Here is a 15,617-nt window from a genome sequence, read left to right on the forward strand (position 1 = left end):
CTTCAGAGTCAAGCCAGTCACTTCAAGGATACCACCCATCCATCTTGCCCTTGGTCGTCCCCTCTTCCTTTTTCCTTCCATTTTCCACAGCATCATTGTCTTCTCTAATCTTTCCTGTCTTCTCATGGTGTGGCCAAAGTATTTCATCTTTGCCTCTAATATCCTTCCCTCTAATCTAGAATTTATGGTATGCTATAGCATGGGATATAGTATTAGGCTTATTTTTTATTGTAACTAAAGTAACAAGAAACTACACTTAGCCGACATCTACTGTACCTGCTTAAAGCCACCAGCCCAAACACATAGTCCACATGACCAAATCTCCAAGGCTAATAAAAAAGAGTACTATGAGGAAGAAATTGTAAAAAGTTCATTCCCAATCATGTCCCTGATGTCCACAGTTCTGGAATAAAGAACAGCATGAAAACACAGTAATCTTTGTTTTGGATATGTCTGTCTCTATTTTGTGCCCAGCAGTGTTGACTTATTGATATGGATCCTCCAGAACAATAGCCAAAGGTCTGTTTTTGCTTTGTTCTCCCACTGTGATACAGCATCTCCTTAAATCTCAAGCATGGATTGAAACACAGCTGCCTTCAATTTGTTCCATCTTGGTAGTAAAGCCTATTCTCAATCAACCAGGAAACAGGTTAGTATATGAAAGAATGAGAATGGAGACGCGGTGGGCAAGAGAGAAAGAGGTGTCAGCAAGTTTCTCTATGCAGGAAGGGGAGATTGAGCGGTTTATGCATGATTTGATAAAAGGAATGTTGTAACTCTCTGTTAAATTTTTGGCACAATTTAGTCAGCACAATGCTGGCATAGAGGAATTATACACAGTCATAGTATATTCATTTTGCATTAATATTATGTTACATTACAGTTCCAAGATGAATTGGTAGCAATTGCATACTGTGCCTAAACACAAGCACATAAATACGTAAGTATGCACAACACACAGGTGTGCATGCTGAGATTGTGATTGGAGTTTTTCTAAATGTGTGGTGTGAGTGCATATAAGTATGAACACTTTCTGTGCCAGCAATTCCCAAATTTATCTTGTCATTCACCCCTACTGATGGCAGTTTAGCAGGTGTGCTACTGCAATAACCGACAGTTCAGCTGTCACCTGGTAGGCGGAGGCTGGCTTATCAGTGTTCAGCACGTTTCCAGTTCTATCACTCCAAGCCACAAGAGATCAGAGCCTGATTCTCTCTATTCACACTCTCACAGAAGCCTATTAATCAGAATTACAGTTGGGTATAGACTGCTCTCTGGTGGCACAATGTGACATAAAATGGTATTTAACTATTTGCAATTTTTTAAATGAGAAACTGGGGAGTCTCTAGTCCTCTACTATGAAGGGCAAGAAAGAAATACCTTAAAATCAGTGAATCAAGAAAGACGTACTGGTGATAAATGTTAGGGTGCAGGGTTAGCATTATATTGTATGTATTGTGCGTCTGTCAGTATTGATGTTGGTATCGTCTACCGTTTGTATTGGACGTTTTATGTATGTCATTATGTTTGTTTACTTGTCTAGTTGTTCTTCTCTCTGTTTTTTAATATTGGAAAACTGAATAAAGATTAAATAAAAAAAAAAAAGAAAGACGTACTAAAATGATAAAGCTTACATGCTGAATATTCTTCAGCTTCTGCAAAAATAAGAGAAAAGAGATTACTCAGGAAGGAGTCTTTTTGCATCAACTACTTGACAGCCTTACTGTTTCTCCAATGCTAGAAGATATACTGCTGTGACCTGGCTTTGAAAATATCTAAATTGTTTGGTTTCATTTTATATATGCAGAGGAATGCGGAGAAAAGGTGTGCTGCACATATAATTTGAATAAAGGAACATCGTGCCATAACATATAATTGCAAAGAAGAAAGAAATCAGTAGATTTCAGGGGTTATTCCTGCTAAATAATTCCCAGATATCATAGTGAGAAATGTATTTAAGCAAGAAAGACAAAACACAGTTTGAAAATCAGAGCATGAATCATATCCAGCTGATCTATAAGTTGTAAACATGGCATAAACACAAAATAATATGGGGATCAATAACCTCTGTAGAGCTAAAAAAAAAAAAAAAGCCCAGGGTGATCTGTCAGTGCTTTTAGAGGGGGGCTTGCTGGAGGTGTAAGAAGATGAAAGGATCTTTTCTCCACATATGGTGGACCTGTATTATCATTCAAGAATTCTGGAAAAAGGTGGTGAAAGAAACAAACAATACGATCACCAAAAAGATCAAGAAAAAACCAGAAATGTGCTTATTAGGACTATTTAGAAGGTGCATTATTAGCACAGGAGATGAAGAAATTTGTAAATATTGCTTTGTTATTGAAAGACTAATAATAGCTAGAACATGGAAGGAGGAGAAAGAGTTAACTATTCAAGATTGGAGCTATAAATTATTATATTATATTCAAATGGCCAAGCTGACAAATAGTAGCAGAGGAGGAAATAATGAAGAATTTGCAAACAAATGGAGGCTGGCACTTGGGTATCTGGAAAAGAAGACAAAAGTAGACTCGATGACTGCCACAAAGGGGATTTAGTGAAACTACATATGGGTAGTTGCTGGTTAGTTATGTGATCCAGTTGAGGAGTGTCGGAGGTCATGGGGTTGACTTCACAGGTGTGGAGTTATGTTAAGGTACAATAACTGTTCAGCTAATATCGATTTTTCACATGTTTGATGAGTGTTTGCTGTATATTGTTTTCTAAACCTGTTTAGGTTTTTTTGTATTTTTTCTTTTTTCCATTCTTTTTTCTTTTTTCCTCTTTTCTTTTCTGATTGTCTTTTCTATTTCTTATATACACAATAAAACAATTAAAAAATAAGCTCTGTAGGGTGGTCTGTCAGTGCTTTCTCCAAGGTCTGGAGAAATGCTGAATTTAAAAGAGTTGGTATTTGATTTCCGGAGGTTTTTGAGTAATGCCCATTTCTAGTACAGCACATTACAAGTTAATATTAACCAATTCAAAAATTAAAAAATGGGAATGTATATTTCAAAAATTGAGGTATGTTTCTTTAAACCAGCAATCCTAAATACAACCCAAAGTCCATTTTTTTCTTGCTTCGCCTGTTTTCCAGTTTAAGGCTTTCACTAGATACGAAATTCATATCTTTGGCACCAGCCAGTTTTCTCCTCCTTACTTTTGATTCTTTCACTGAACATCTCTTAAGTAATAATTATGAGTTCTCAGAGAACCCGTATATAAAATATAAAATTATCATATTTATACCAGATTTTTTAGAATTATAAACACTTGCTGAACCCTTAATGGGTTCTTGAAGAACTTAAGAATTCCATGGAACCCTGATTAAGGTCCCATCTATACTGTTCATTTAATGCAATTATAAACAGTATTGAAGAAAATAGAACCGGTTTGAAACCTGGATTACACAAAACACAGAGCACTGATATACATAAAAGGGTTTGGGGGAGGGGGGTTGGGTTGTTTGCACACACGCTCTTCTGTAGGAGTTTACTGTCTGGCCATCAGTGTAGATGAGGACCAATAAACCTCCATTTACAACAATAAAATACTTCTGGAAAGCTCACTATTTATTGATGTTCTTGCTCTAAAAGTCTTGGACTATAGAATCTCCTTTTGGATGATTACATTTAATCACTCAATCTTCATGTAAAAATAACCTTGTACACTTCCTATAGCTATTGATAGGGAAAGTAAGCTATAAAGCTGATTAATGTTATATACATGAATGTATGAGAATGACTCTTCTTAAATGGTTAAGTAAACATTAATCTGTATGTTTGATTAGCTTGGAATCTTCTGTGGGGTTAAAATTTCAAGAAGCTTTATAAAAGGAAGTTTCATATGACCCATTCAGACATTTATTTATTTATTTACTATATTTATATCCCACCCTTCTCGACCCCAGAAGGGACGCAAGGCAGCTTACAACAGAGGCAAAATTCAACGTCTTAAACCATTTAACAATTAGATAACATTTAGTTAAAATTCTAAACAAGATTAAAAGCAATTAAAAGATAAACAATACCAATTACAGCTATAAAATCACATTATCCACAACCAAGGTTGGGCCATTCCAATGATTATTATACATAAATCCAAGTCATCTTTTAAACTGTATTAGTTGCCAAAGGCTTGGTCACAAAACCATGTTTTCAATTTTTTTTTCTGAAAGTCAGGAGGGAAGGGGCCAATATGACTGGGGAGCCAAGGAGCCACCATTGAAAAGGCCCTGTCTCTTGTCCCCACCAACCGCGCCTGCGAAGGAGGTGGGACCGAGAGCAGGGCCTCTCCAAATGCCTATTTTAAATTGCTCCACAGGGAGTCATCTCTATTGTTTAGCACTTCTACCTCTTATTATCAAAGAGTTTCATGAAGGCACACATACTTATACTAGAACTTCCTCACCCTTAAAAATGAGTACCTAACTTAAAGAATACAGAATGTCAACACTTGAGCTGGAATTTATCTCTAGATAAGTAATGTCTAAATATCCATATACCATATAGTTTTATTAAAAAGTTGATATAATGGGCAAAATTTAAATGAATCACTCACTTTATCAAAAGGAATTCCATATTTTTTCAAGATTGAGGGAGAAATTAATGTCATCTTATGGCGTAGAAAAGCATCACATCCTTGATTGCTACTTGGGAAAAATCCTAATAAGAAAACAAAACAAAATGATATCAGTCATAACAAGAATGTTTTAGTTATTTGTTATATTCACAGTGTAAAGAAATAAACCAGCTGCCCAAATGCACCATGAAAGTGGTATGTGATTTTAAGTCCAATCCTTGATAAAATGGGATTTCTGGTTTTAAAGTGTAGTATTATTATTATTAATAATAATAATAATAATAATAATAATTTTATTTCTTACCCGGTTCTACTTGTGGCTCGAGATGGGTTACAGAATAATTTAAACACATAAACATTGTAAAAATCCCACAAATACACATATTACAATTATTTCTATTCTATAAAATACACAAAACAGAAGTTTTGTACAGAAGAGCAAAACATAAACATATATTTATTTTTATTTATTTATTTATTTACTATTCTTGTATACCGCTGTATCTCAAGCCCGAGGGCGACTCACAGCGGTTTCCAAACAGCAAAGACAATAAAAACAGCAATAATCAATATACAAAACAGTTAAATTACACAGTTCCATTAATAGCTAATAAACAATCAACAATACACAATTATCACAAATCCCATCCCCCAATCGCCTCATCATCCAAACGTGATCCAAATTCGTCGTCATTGTTCCGTTCCTATGTTCACATTACCACACTTGCACTGGATTACTCAAACACCTGCACAAACATCCAAGTCTTGAGCTTTCTACGGAATGTCATGAGCGATGGTGCCAGCCTAACGTCTACAGGAAGGGTGTTCCACAGCCGAGGAGCCACCACCGAGAAGGCCCTATCCCTCGTCCCCGCCAACCGTGCTTGAGAGGCCGGCAGGATCGAGAGCAGGGCCTCCCCAGAAGGTCTCAAAGTCCGGGTGGGTTCATAGGCTGAGATGCGGTCAGATAGGTATCTTGGGCTGGAACCGTTTAGGGCTTTATAGGCCAGTACCAACACCTTGAATTGGGCCCGGTAGCAAATCGGCAGCCAGTGGAGCTGGTGCAACAGGGGGGTTGTATGCTCCCTGCGCTCCGCTCCTGTTAGAATCATGGCTGCCGCGCGTTGGACTAGTTGCAGTTTCTGGGCCGTCTTCAAGGGCAGCCCCACTTAGAGAGCGTTGCAGTAGTCTAGGCGGGATGTGACAAGAGCGTGGACTACTGTGGCCAAGTTAGACTTCCCAAGGTACGGGCGCAGCTGGCGCAAGAGCCTGAGCTGTGCAAATGCTCCCCTGCTCACCGCTGAGACCTGGGGCTCCAGGCTCAGCGACGAATCCAGGGTCACACCCAAGCTGCGAACCTGTGTCTTCAGAGGTTCGCAGCTGTCTTCATATACACAGTAAAAACCCAACAGTAATTGGTGCATTTAGACTTATAATTTTCATGCCACATTGTTCAATACCGATAAATTCAGTTTAAAAAATAAACATGTTTTGAAAATTATGCATATATTTCATTGAGTGAGCCCTGGTGGCACAATGGGTTAAACCCTTGAGCCGACAGGACTGAAGACAGACAGGTTGCAGATTTGAATCCCGGGAGAGTGCAGATGAGCTCCCTTCTGTCAGTTCCCGCTTCCCATGCGGGGACATGAGAGAAGCCTCCCATAAGGATGGTAAAACATCAAAAAACATCCGGGCATCCCCTGGGCAACGTCCTTAAAGACGGCCAATTCTCTCACACCAGAAGTGACTTGCAGTTTCTTAAGTCGTTCCTGACACGAAAAAAATCATTGGGAGCATTTTACAACAGCTGTGTCTATAGAAGAGATAAGTCACAATTTCCAGGTGATTTTTAAATCCAATAATTACACTGTTGGTTGTATGCTTCCGTCTGAAATTTGAATGTCTTTTCTTATTAAAGTTTTAAATTCATTCTATCAAGACTCACACCAGAGAACTTTGAAGAGGAACCACTAAGTCAGATAGGCAATTACATACTGCCTCTCTTCCAATAGCAAAAACAGTGGATCTTGCACCATGGTGAGCTAATTGTGTGCCACATTTTGTCCCAAGAAAGGGGGGAACCACCATTTTTAAAAAAATACATAGATAAGCCTCAAATGGTACTTAAAAGTATGGGGAATTTGGGCATCTAAAGAATCCTTAAAACTATCCACATTCCTGGAGTGTTGCCTAACTCTTACACCATCTCTCATATCTAATCCCTGCCTATTTGATGCTGAATAGAAGCTTATAATGGTAAAGACAAATGCTTTAACTGAGAAAGGGGTCATTATGTTCACCTTGCTTGCTGAGTTATAATGCATGCAGCATTAGGAATACTTCACACACAAAGGATTATGTCTGGAACATCAGTTGGTCGTCTCAAGGAGGAGATCAGTATTGCTCTCCGTGAGACAAATCATCTACTAGCAAGGCCAAAGCAGTTAAACAAGAAGGTACCCCACTCATACATACTGCTGTTGAAGCCTCTGATAAAAGGTATGTTTTATAACACACCTTAAAATCCACTAAGGAAAACAGAAGTAAAGTTGGAAATAGAGTTTATTTTGTTTTTTTAAAAGTAAAGAAAAAAACTTTTAAAATTGTTTGACTTTATTTTATAGGTCCCACAGCCTTAAGAAAATTCAGAGCATTCTTGGGGATCAATCTCATCCAGGATACTCTTTTTTTTAATTATTGTCATCTGGCAGATGGTACAGGGTTACTTAAAGACAAGGACAAACAGTCTGAGATATAGCTTTTATCCTAGAGCTGTGTCATTGGGAGCTGTGGAGGTTGGAGTGTGGAAGGACGGATGTATTGTTTTTGTGATGTGTGCTGGGGAAGGCATTTAATTTTGTTGTGTAATAGTACAATGACAATAAAGCTATTCTATTCTATTTTGCAAACAAAAAAATATGTAGGGCAGAGGCTGAGCTTTGTGTACATGCAAAATCATTGCTTCTGCAGGCATCTAGATTTGGAAATTCATATTTCCCCAACATTTCAACAGGGAACTCAAGGAGCTACAGAAAAGATCCTGGTAATTTGCATTCTTACCCCTGGGTTTTGTGAAATAGTATTCTATGGTTCAGTGCTCTCAGATGCCTATGAAAAAAAAATGTATGAAGGATTCAACTGGAACCAAAGTCCTCTCATGGTCAATAACCGCATACTGTATGGTTTTAGGGAACCACATTGGATAGGATAGAAAGGCTTATCTCTGGAAGACTCAAGGACTCATTCTAGCAATTAGAATGCCACGTTACACAAGACACGAGTTTAGTAATAAAAACAAAATGCACATCAGAATTTTTCCCCATAGTATGTTACACCATTTAATTAGTGTTATGATGTCAACAATTTGTGCATTTCCCTGCCCCTCTCTCCCAACCACCAATGATGCAGGAGAGCAACATACAAGGAAATGTATTGTCAAAACAGTGGTATAGAAGAGAACATGCAAAGGCTATTTTCAGTGTTAGCTCTATGTTGCATAAAACATGTATTTTTGTCAATTATTTACATAATTAAACCAAGACTCTGAATAGCAAAAATAGGCTTGCTGACTGCACAAGCCCTATTGCCCAGCTGGAAAAATAAGAAACATTGGAAGGAGTAAGGTCATGTGTAAAAGCCTTATCATCTAGTGTGCCAAAGCAGCTTCCAAAGATGTTTCTGGGAGAGTCTGGGCAATTGGTGATGTAGTAGAGTCACAGATTCCAGTTCTTTATGCTGTATAAGGAATCTGAACCAAAGTTTCAAGAATAGTGTCACACAATAAATGTTGTTCCTCTCAGGATACTTTCCCCATATTGGATTTGCAAACAACATTGAGTGTGCATGATACCTGAGGCAGTCCTAAATCTCAGAATATCACGGCAGAAAATCCCATAATATCTGCTTTGAACTGGATTATCTGAGTCTACATTGCCATATATTCCAGTTCAAAACAAATAATGTGGGATTTTATTCAGCTGTGTGGAAGCAGCCTAAGACAAGTGAGGGATGACACAAGACAGATCTGAAAGACCTTGCTCACCAATTCTGACACTTTACAGTGTACATGACCCAAGCATAGACACTGATTCCCACATACAAAGTGGCATATTTGCATCAAAGCATTCAATTGCAATGCCATGCTCATCATATACTATTAATTGTCATTTCAGCTGAGGGACAACAATTCTAAACGTGCAAATGGATGCAGGATTTATCATACAAGCACTTTAGACAACCAAAGCATTAGTTGCAAAAGATTCATACAGCAAAAGTGAGGAAAAGTATGCCAAATCATTCTTTGTTTGCCTAGTCAGCACTATTTGTTTTAGAGAAGACACTATTAAAGGTTGGTATTTTCAAATGCAATAACAGAGGAAAGCCTATCTATTAACCACATATATCAAATGAAAACATCACACTTTTTAAAAATCTGTAGGTTTCAGCTGCATTAAATAAATTAAATTTTAAATTAAAATCAATGAAGAAAGAAGAGTCTATTTAAATCTCCTTCTTTATGGATTTGCAATCAGGGCCTGAACAAATGTGGTGACTGGTCATAAGTTAATTTAAATTGGAAAACCACTGGAGTAAGGTAATGCATAGTATATTAAGCCCAGCATATCAGTTCAGAATATATATTTACAATGACCCTGGAAAATTATGTGCTCTATCATCTCAGCACAGGGGAAAACACAATGCACAATGAAAGATAGATGCGTTGAAAGCCAATCTTCTGTGACTATTTGAAACAGATACCATTTGTAACACAATTACATTTCTTCCTTAGAAATACTATACTCACCAATGTTTTGCACATGAAAATGAGAACAGAGTTTTGTATAACTGGTTGGGTTATTAGATGTGGCTTAATGAACAATGGTGGACTGAGGACAAACTCACAAAATGTACAAGAGCCAAAGGGAAAGCAACTCCAATCGTATAGTTTTTATGTTGTTTTGGGGATATAATGTTTTGGGGATAAGTCATTCATATTGCAATTCTAAAATACAGCTACATTCCAGATAGCTTTATACTCTAATTCGTTTTTCAAATTTGGTGGTAAGAAAGGGGGGAGGGCTATAAAGACTAAAGTAGATTGTATCATTGCATCCATTCTAGGGCATGCCTACTGCAAGATGACAGGCTATCAGGCCAACTGTAAGGTGAAAAAATGGTGGACCAACAATTCCTGCCACCATCTCCATTTCTTAATGATCTGCTGAGCATAAGAATGTAATGCAACATACAAAGAATCATAAAATTTGAACAGATCTCATGAGGCATCAAGTCCAAGAACCTGCTCAGTGTTGGATCTTCAGCTAAAGCATCATAAGAAGGCTGTCCAGCCTCTTTCTGAAGATTTCCAGAAAAGGCGACCACTCCACTTCTCTAGGAAATTGGTTCAATTGTGTGAAAAGCAAGATATGAAGCCCCAGTGCGCACTTCTGGGTTTGCTCTACCAGAAGTGGATGATATCCATCTCAACACTGACAGGGGGAGTGTGTCCCTGTTGGTGCTTCTAGACCTCTCAGTGGCTTTCAATACAGTCAGCCATGGTATCCTTCTGGAACGCCTAGAGGGGCTTGGACTACAGTGATTCAAGTCATTACATGAAGCCACTGAGAGAGATCATCCATAGACATGGGTTAGGGTATTATCAATATGTTGTTGACACCCAAATATATTTCTCCATACCTTAAAAAACAGCTTCAGCTAAGCTTAGTGTGTCTCCTCTAAATGAATGCCTGGAGGAAGTAATGGGCTGGATGAGGAAAAACAAATTGAAACAGGATCCAGACAAAACAGAGGTGCTTGCCATCAAGGGTCCTAATCTGGGGTGGAGGTGTGTCAACCAGTCTTGGGATTGTGTTCTCGGCTTGGGAGTAAGTGGGAGTTTTCAGGTTTGGAGAAATAAAAGTATTATTATTAATATTATTATTATTCAGTTCTGAGAGAAAAACAGAGAACAAATCACAATCACAATCATAATCATTGAAAAATACATTTCTTTTTAGAGTAATCCTGGCAAGAAGTTGGCAAACAGAATTTGACAGATTTTAAACTGCATTTTCTGCACAAAAAGCAAAATTTTCTCTGCAAAAATACTATTTTTTGCACAAAAAATGTTGTTTTGTGCATAAAACAACAGTGTTGCTATTGCATAAAATGCGTTAAAATGAAAAAAGGCTTTTACTCTGTTTTCTGAGATTTTCTTACAGAAAGAAGATTTCAAAAATTATTTGTTGCTTCAAGAAGAAAATTAGTGAGGAATAACATTGTTACAGTGGTGTGTATCTAACGGAGAAATCCAATCAAATGCCTGTTACTTTGGCTAGGCATTATTTCTCATTCTTAGTTTCCTCCCCTAAAGTTTCTGTTTACTCCACAAAGAGAACAGTTAAGACACAATAAAAACACCTACATGTTTCTTATATAGAGCAAAAGAAGTTAGAATAGGAAAATAACAAAGGAGTAATCCTTAGATTACACCCCATAATCATAACTATTTTAACTTTAAAGAGAGAGAGATTCAACTATAGACTCGATGTCTCATCAAGTTTGACCATTATACCCAGGTTATCATCTCACTTCATGTATTCCACATTTAGCAAATTCAAGCCACAGCTTCATTCACTTCATTGTGACAAAGCCAATACAAACAATCACATATCAAAATATTATGTATAGTATGTAAATACATTATGTAAACACACTTATATACATAATGAAATGCAAGACTAGTTCTCTGACTTAATGTTAAACAATTTCCTCCCACGTATGTATAACATCTTTAACAAGTTTTAAAGGTGTTTAGGGAAAATATTATCTCCATTTCATAGCAACATCTATTTGAAAGCAAAGAACAAGGAGATATAATGAAATGTGGGATGTTAATAGCCCAGTTCTCTACAAAAGTGCTTTTTTCATGTTTTTCAACACTGTTTAAGTTCTAAGTGGAAATGTATGCTTTGCAAACAATGTGCAATATCTCTATTCTTATTCATGCTGACTAAGGATAATGCACAGCCTTATAACTATGTAGTCATCTGAATGGCTAGATGAAAAGGATATTCGCCTCCCTCCTCAGTCTCCTCAATGTTGAAAGCTGAATGCAATGCATTGGGAAGCGAGATGAACATACAGACTAAGGTGGGGAAACATCTTGTTGCAAATACCTTCACTTTCTTTTAAGGATCCTGAAATATGATGAGAGGGGGAGTTTAATTTCTGCATCCTGAGGGGAAAATCAAGAAAGTGAAGTGGATTTTTGATCATCCCAAGTCCTAGTTTTATAACCTGTTGAGATCTTGCTCAACAGGATCTGGGGGTTATTTTCTTGTGTCCAAGTGTACCCCGAGGACAGAAAATGGAAATATTTATGGTCAAATTTGCTGTCCCAGAATTTTCCAAATGCTCTCAAAATTGGGGGGGAGGGATGATGCCCAACAACAATAACAGAAAAAGAACAACAAAACTAAAAAGAAAAGAAACAGAAGGGCCAAAAGTCCACTCCTGCTATTGAAAGACAAGCATCTTTATGTGAAATAGTGGCTAAATAAATGCTAAATATCCATTTATTTTTACATTTTAAGTTCTTACGCTTGAAAGGACCTGAACAGCACAGAACTATTCTTGAAGCGTATCAGGATGGGGCAATCGTCCTTTGTGACTGAGTCTACAACCTCGGCAATGAATATTCCTAAGAAATTTGTAAATTGAGATAACAGAAAAGATGTCACCACATCAATGATGGAAGAACAATGAAGAACAATCAAATCCTCTGGAGCCTATGAGAGCTAATTAGTGTGTCAAATTTTATTAAAATTCAGAGCTAATTGATTTTCCACACACTTCTTTAATGTTTTGAATAAAAAATCAAAAGAAGCTCTTTAAAATACCAAAAACGGCTTCCTCTAATGTAGGGTTTTATGTTACTCCACTTCTGAAGGAACTGTGGGTGCACAATTCAGATAAATAACCGTAGGCCGCAAAACATATATTTCATTTCCACCAGTACAATCATTACAACGTAATAAAAATCACCATCATGATTTATAAAGCCTCAGTGCCTTCTGCTATATACCTTATTAAAGGTTCATTTAAAGCATATAAAACGTACCCTACAAAACAGGCAATAAAAGAGACGGAAATAAATTAGCAATAGGAACAAACCAAAGCATCTTTAGAGTAAATCAGTACAGATTTAAAGAAGAAATAGATGGCACAATAAGAAATTTCATTTCTTGGATGAGTCAGTTCAACATCTAGAGCCATTATAACAGCCTGGAAACTTCAATCCACATAACAGGAAGCAATGGGCAGCAACTGAACACACAGACCCATGCATGGAGATTACAGCCTGAAGGTACTGAAAAATTGTTCTGTCACTCTGCAGGCAGTTGAAGCTAGGAAGCAAATACATTGCTGCACGTTATAATAGTGAAACAGAAGTTCTACTAAAACCCTGGGTTGAAAAAAATGTAATAAATAACCATAAAGCACATTCTAATGCAGATTTAAGCTTGCTCATTTCATTGGGCTTAAAGCTATATCAGATTGCCACCTTGGTACATTTTATATGCTCTATGTGTATATCTGTGTAAAACAGGAATTTGTACTCATCATATTCGTCAAGAAGCTATATAACGAGAGTTACAATACTCATGACGTAAGTATTTAATCTTCCACCCCAAAACACAGCAAATACAGAGGTAATGTTAAAATATAAAGAGGTAACTAAACACACATCTTAATTTAAACAAAATAACATTTTGAATGGAACAGACTGACATATCTACAAATTGAAGTGGGATTTCTCAACCATTATTCATTAATCTCACAGAATACCCGTAAATTAAATTTGTTTCCATTGCAACTTTGCCAAACATAACTGAACATCTTAATGAGATGTCTTTTTTTAAGCTACCCTGGTGAATACAGAATAGACCACCTAAATCTCTTTCTTTAACTTTCATGTTTCTCTATATTTTCCAACCAAGCATTTCACTATCTAAGAATTCAGTGATATTAGAAAGGAGCATTACTAGGTTCAAAATTGCAATAACAGCTCACTTGATATTTTTATTACATTTGTATCTACATAAAATTGAAAGAATCACATAAATGAGAAAGCACCTGAAGGGCAAAATCAAACTGCTGCCTTTATTAGGTGCAAGTCTAATATCTTTCGGATAAAATATTTGTAGGTGCCATAGTCAATCAAGTTTTCAATGTATTCCGAAGATGAAAGCATTCATGCATAAAAGGCAATGTGATAATTATGATGGGCAGACAAGATAATGGAAAAAATCCTAGCCTTCCTTTAATTTTATGTATCAAGTACTGACTTGACCTAGATAACCTGCAATGCTTCACCACATTTACTGCATTATTTTAGCATTTTAATTATTTAAGAAAATTCAATTAATTCAGGAGGCATCTGGAAAGCAGGACCAGCCTTCCTGCATCTCACAGCTTTTTTTAGATGCTGCAACTCTACGCAACACTTTTAATATAAATATGTAATTAAGCCTGAAATCTATTCACTCTGCAAGTTTATTAACCTTTGCTGATTATGCAAATTGTAGCTGTGAGGCTGTCGTGACATTTCCATCATTTTAAAACAGCTTGTTTTAAAATTTCCATTGTAATCTTTATGGACAGTGACTAGAGCATTGAAATTACATACACATTCTCCCAGTAATAAAACAGAATTGTCTCCACCCTCACCCCAAAATTTAGTGAATGGTGAAAGAAAAAAATGCAATTGCAAGACTCTCAAGGTTTTTATTCATACATAACAGAACCACTCTTGCATTCTAAAATTCCAAATCAGAGCTATAAGCCACTCATTAAAGATGATCATCGGTATTACAGATTATACTAATATTTCTAGAATTAATCATCCATTTTAATAATCACACATTTGTTGTTGTGCAGCTTCAAGTTGTTTCCAACTTATGGAGAACCTAACATGGTTTTTTCTTGGCAATGTCTGTTCAAACGGCTTTTACCTTTGTCTTCCTCTAAGAAAAAGAGGATGACTTGTTCATGGTCCCCAGTGGGTTTTCATGGCTGATCAGAGATTCAAACTCTGGTCTCCAGAGTCCTAGGCCAACGCTCAAACCATTATAACATATTATAAGAAATTATGAAGGCTTGGGTGGGGACTGAGCGCAGGAATTCCAGTGCTTAGTTGTGGATGCTATTTCATACATTTTACAGGATGTTTAAACATAGCCTAGTATGATGATTTTCGGAGGAGGGGGATGAATCCACTATAATAAAGGTAAAGATTTCCCCTTGACATTAAGTCTAGCCGAGTCCGACTCTGGGGGGGTGGTGATCATTTCCATTTCTAAGCGAAAGAGCCAACACTGTCCTTAGACGCCTCCAAGGTCATGTGGCCAGCATGACTGCATGGAGCACCTTTACCTTCCCGCTGAAACGGTACCTATTGATCTACTCACACTTGCATGTTTTTGAACTACTAGGTTGGCTAAAGCTGGAGATAACAATGGAAGCTCACCCCATCCCGCAGATTCAAACTGCAGACCTTCCGGTCAGCAAGTTCTGCAGCTTAGCGGTTAAACCCGCTGCACCACCACAGCCCCCTTGAATCCATTACAGATATGTAAAAATGGGCTCTCTGAACCAAAAAGTGCAAAAATAGTAGTTCACAATGGAGCTACAAGTCCACTTTTACAGTTTTTACTATTTAAATTCTCATTATTCACGAGTACAACACTGAAATACTGAGATTCACACAGTAAAGGCTCTGTTTTGTTTTTTTGCTAAACTTTCATATATTTAAATTATGTTTTACCTTACAAATTCCCTTTCCTTTCATTCTTTCCACTCATTATACTTTGAATCAGATTTGATTGGTGTCTGTATGTGAATGAGTGTGTTCCTATGTATATGTGTGCACACAAGTGTGATTTTTGTTCTCATTGTGAATTACCATAAAAACGTAAGCACAGCTGACCTATGCTTTCAAGATAACCAAAGTGGCAGGAACAAAAGCAGTG

The 15,617-nt window shown here is 37.1% G+C and overlaps 1 protein-coding gene across 4 annotated transcripts in view; it reads right to left on the reverse strand.

The window, feature by feature from the left end:
- Positions 1-15,617, reverse strand: part of KDM4C (lysine demethylase 4C) — a 276,898-nt gene that overhangs the window by 201,968 nt on the left and 59,313 nt on the right. For all 4 annotated transcript variants that reach the window (XM_060762302.2, XM_060762301.2, XM_060762305.2 and 1 more), the window contains exon 8: positions 4,561-4,664. In XM_060762302.2, coding sequence (XP_060618285.2) covers positions 4,561-4,664 — 104 coding nt within the window. The remainder of the gene's footprint in view (positions 1-4,560; positions 4,665-15,617) is intronic.

Source organism: Anolis sagrei, chromosome 2 (genome assembly GCF_037176765.1).
Source record: "Anolis sagrei isolate rAnoSag1 chromosome 2, rAnoSag1.mat, whole genome shotgun sequence".
Lineage (NCBI taxonomy): Eukaryota > Metazoa > Chordata > Lepidosauria > Squamata > Dactyloidae > Anolis > Anolis sagrei.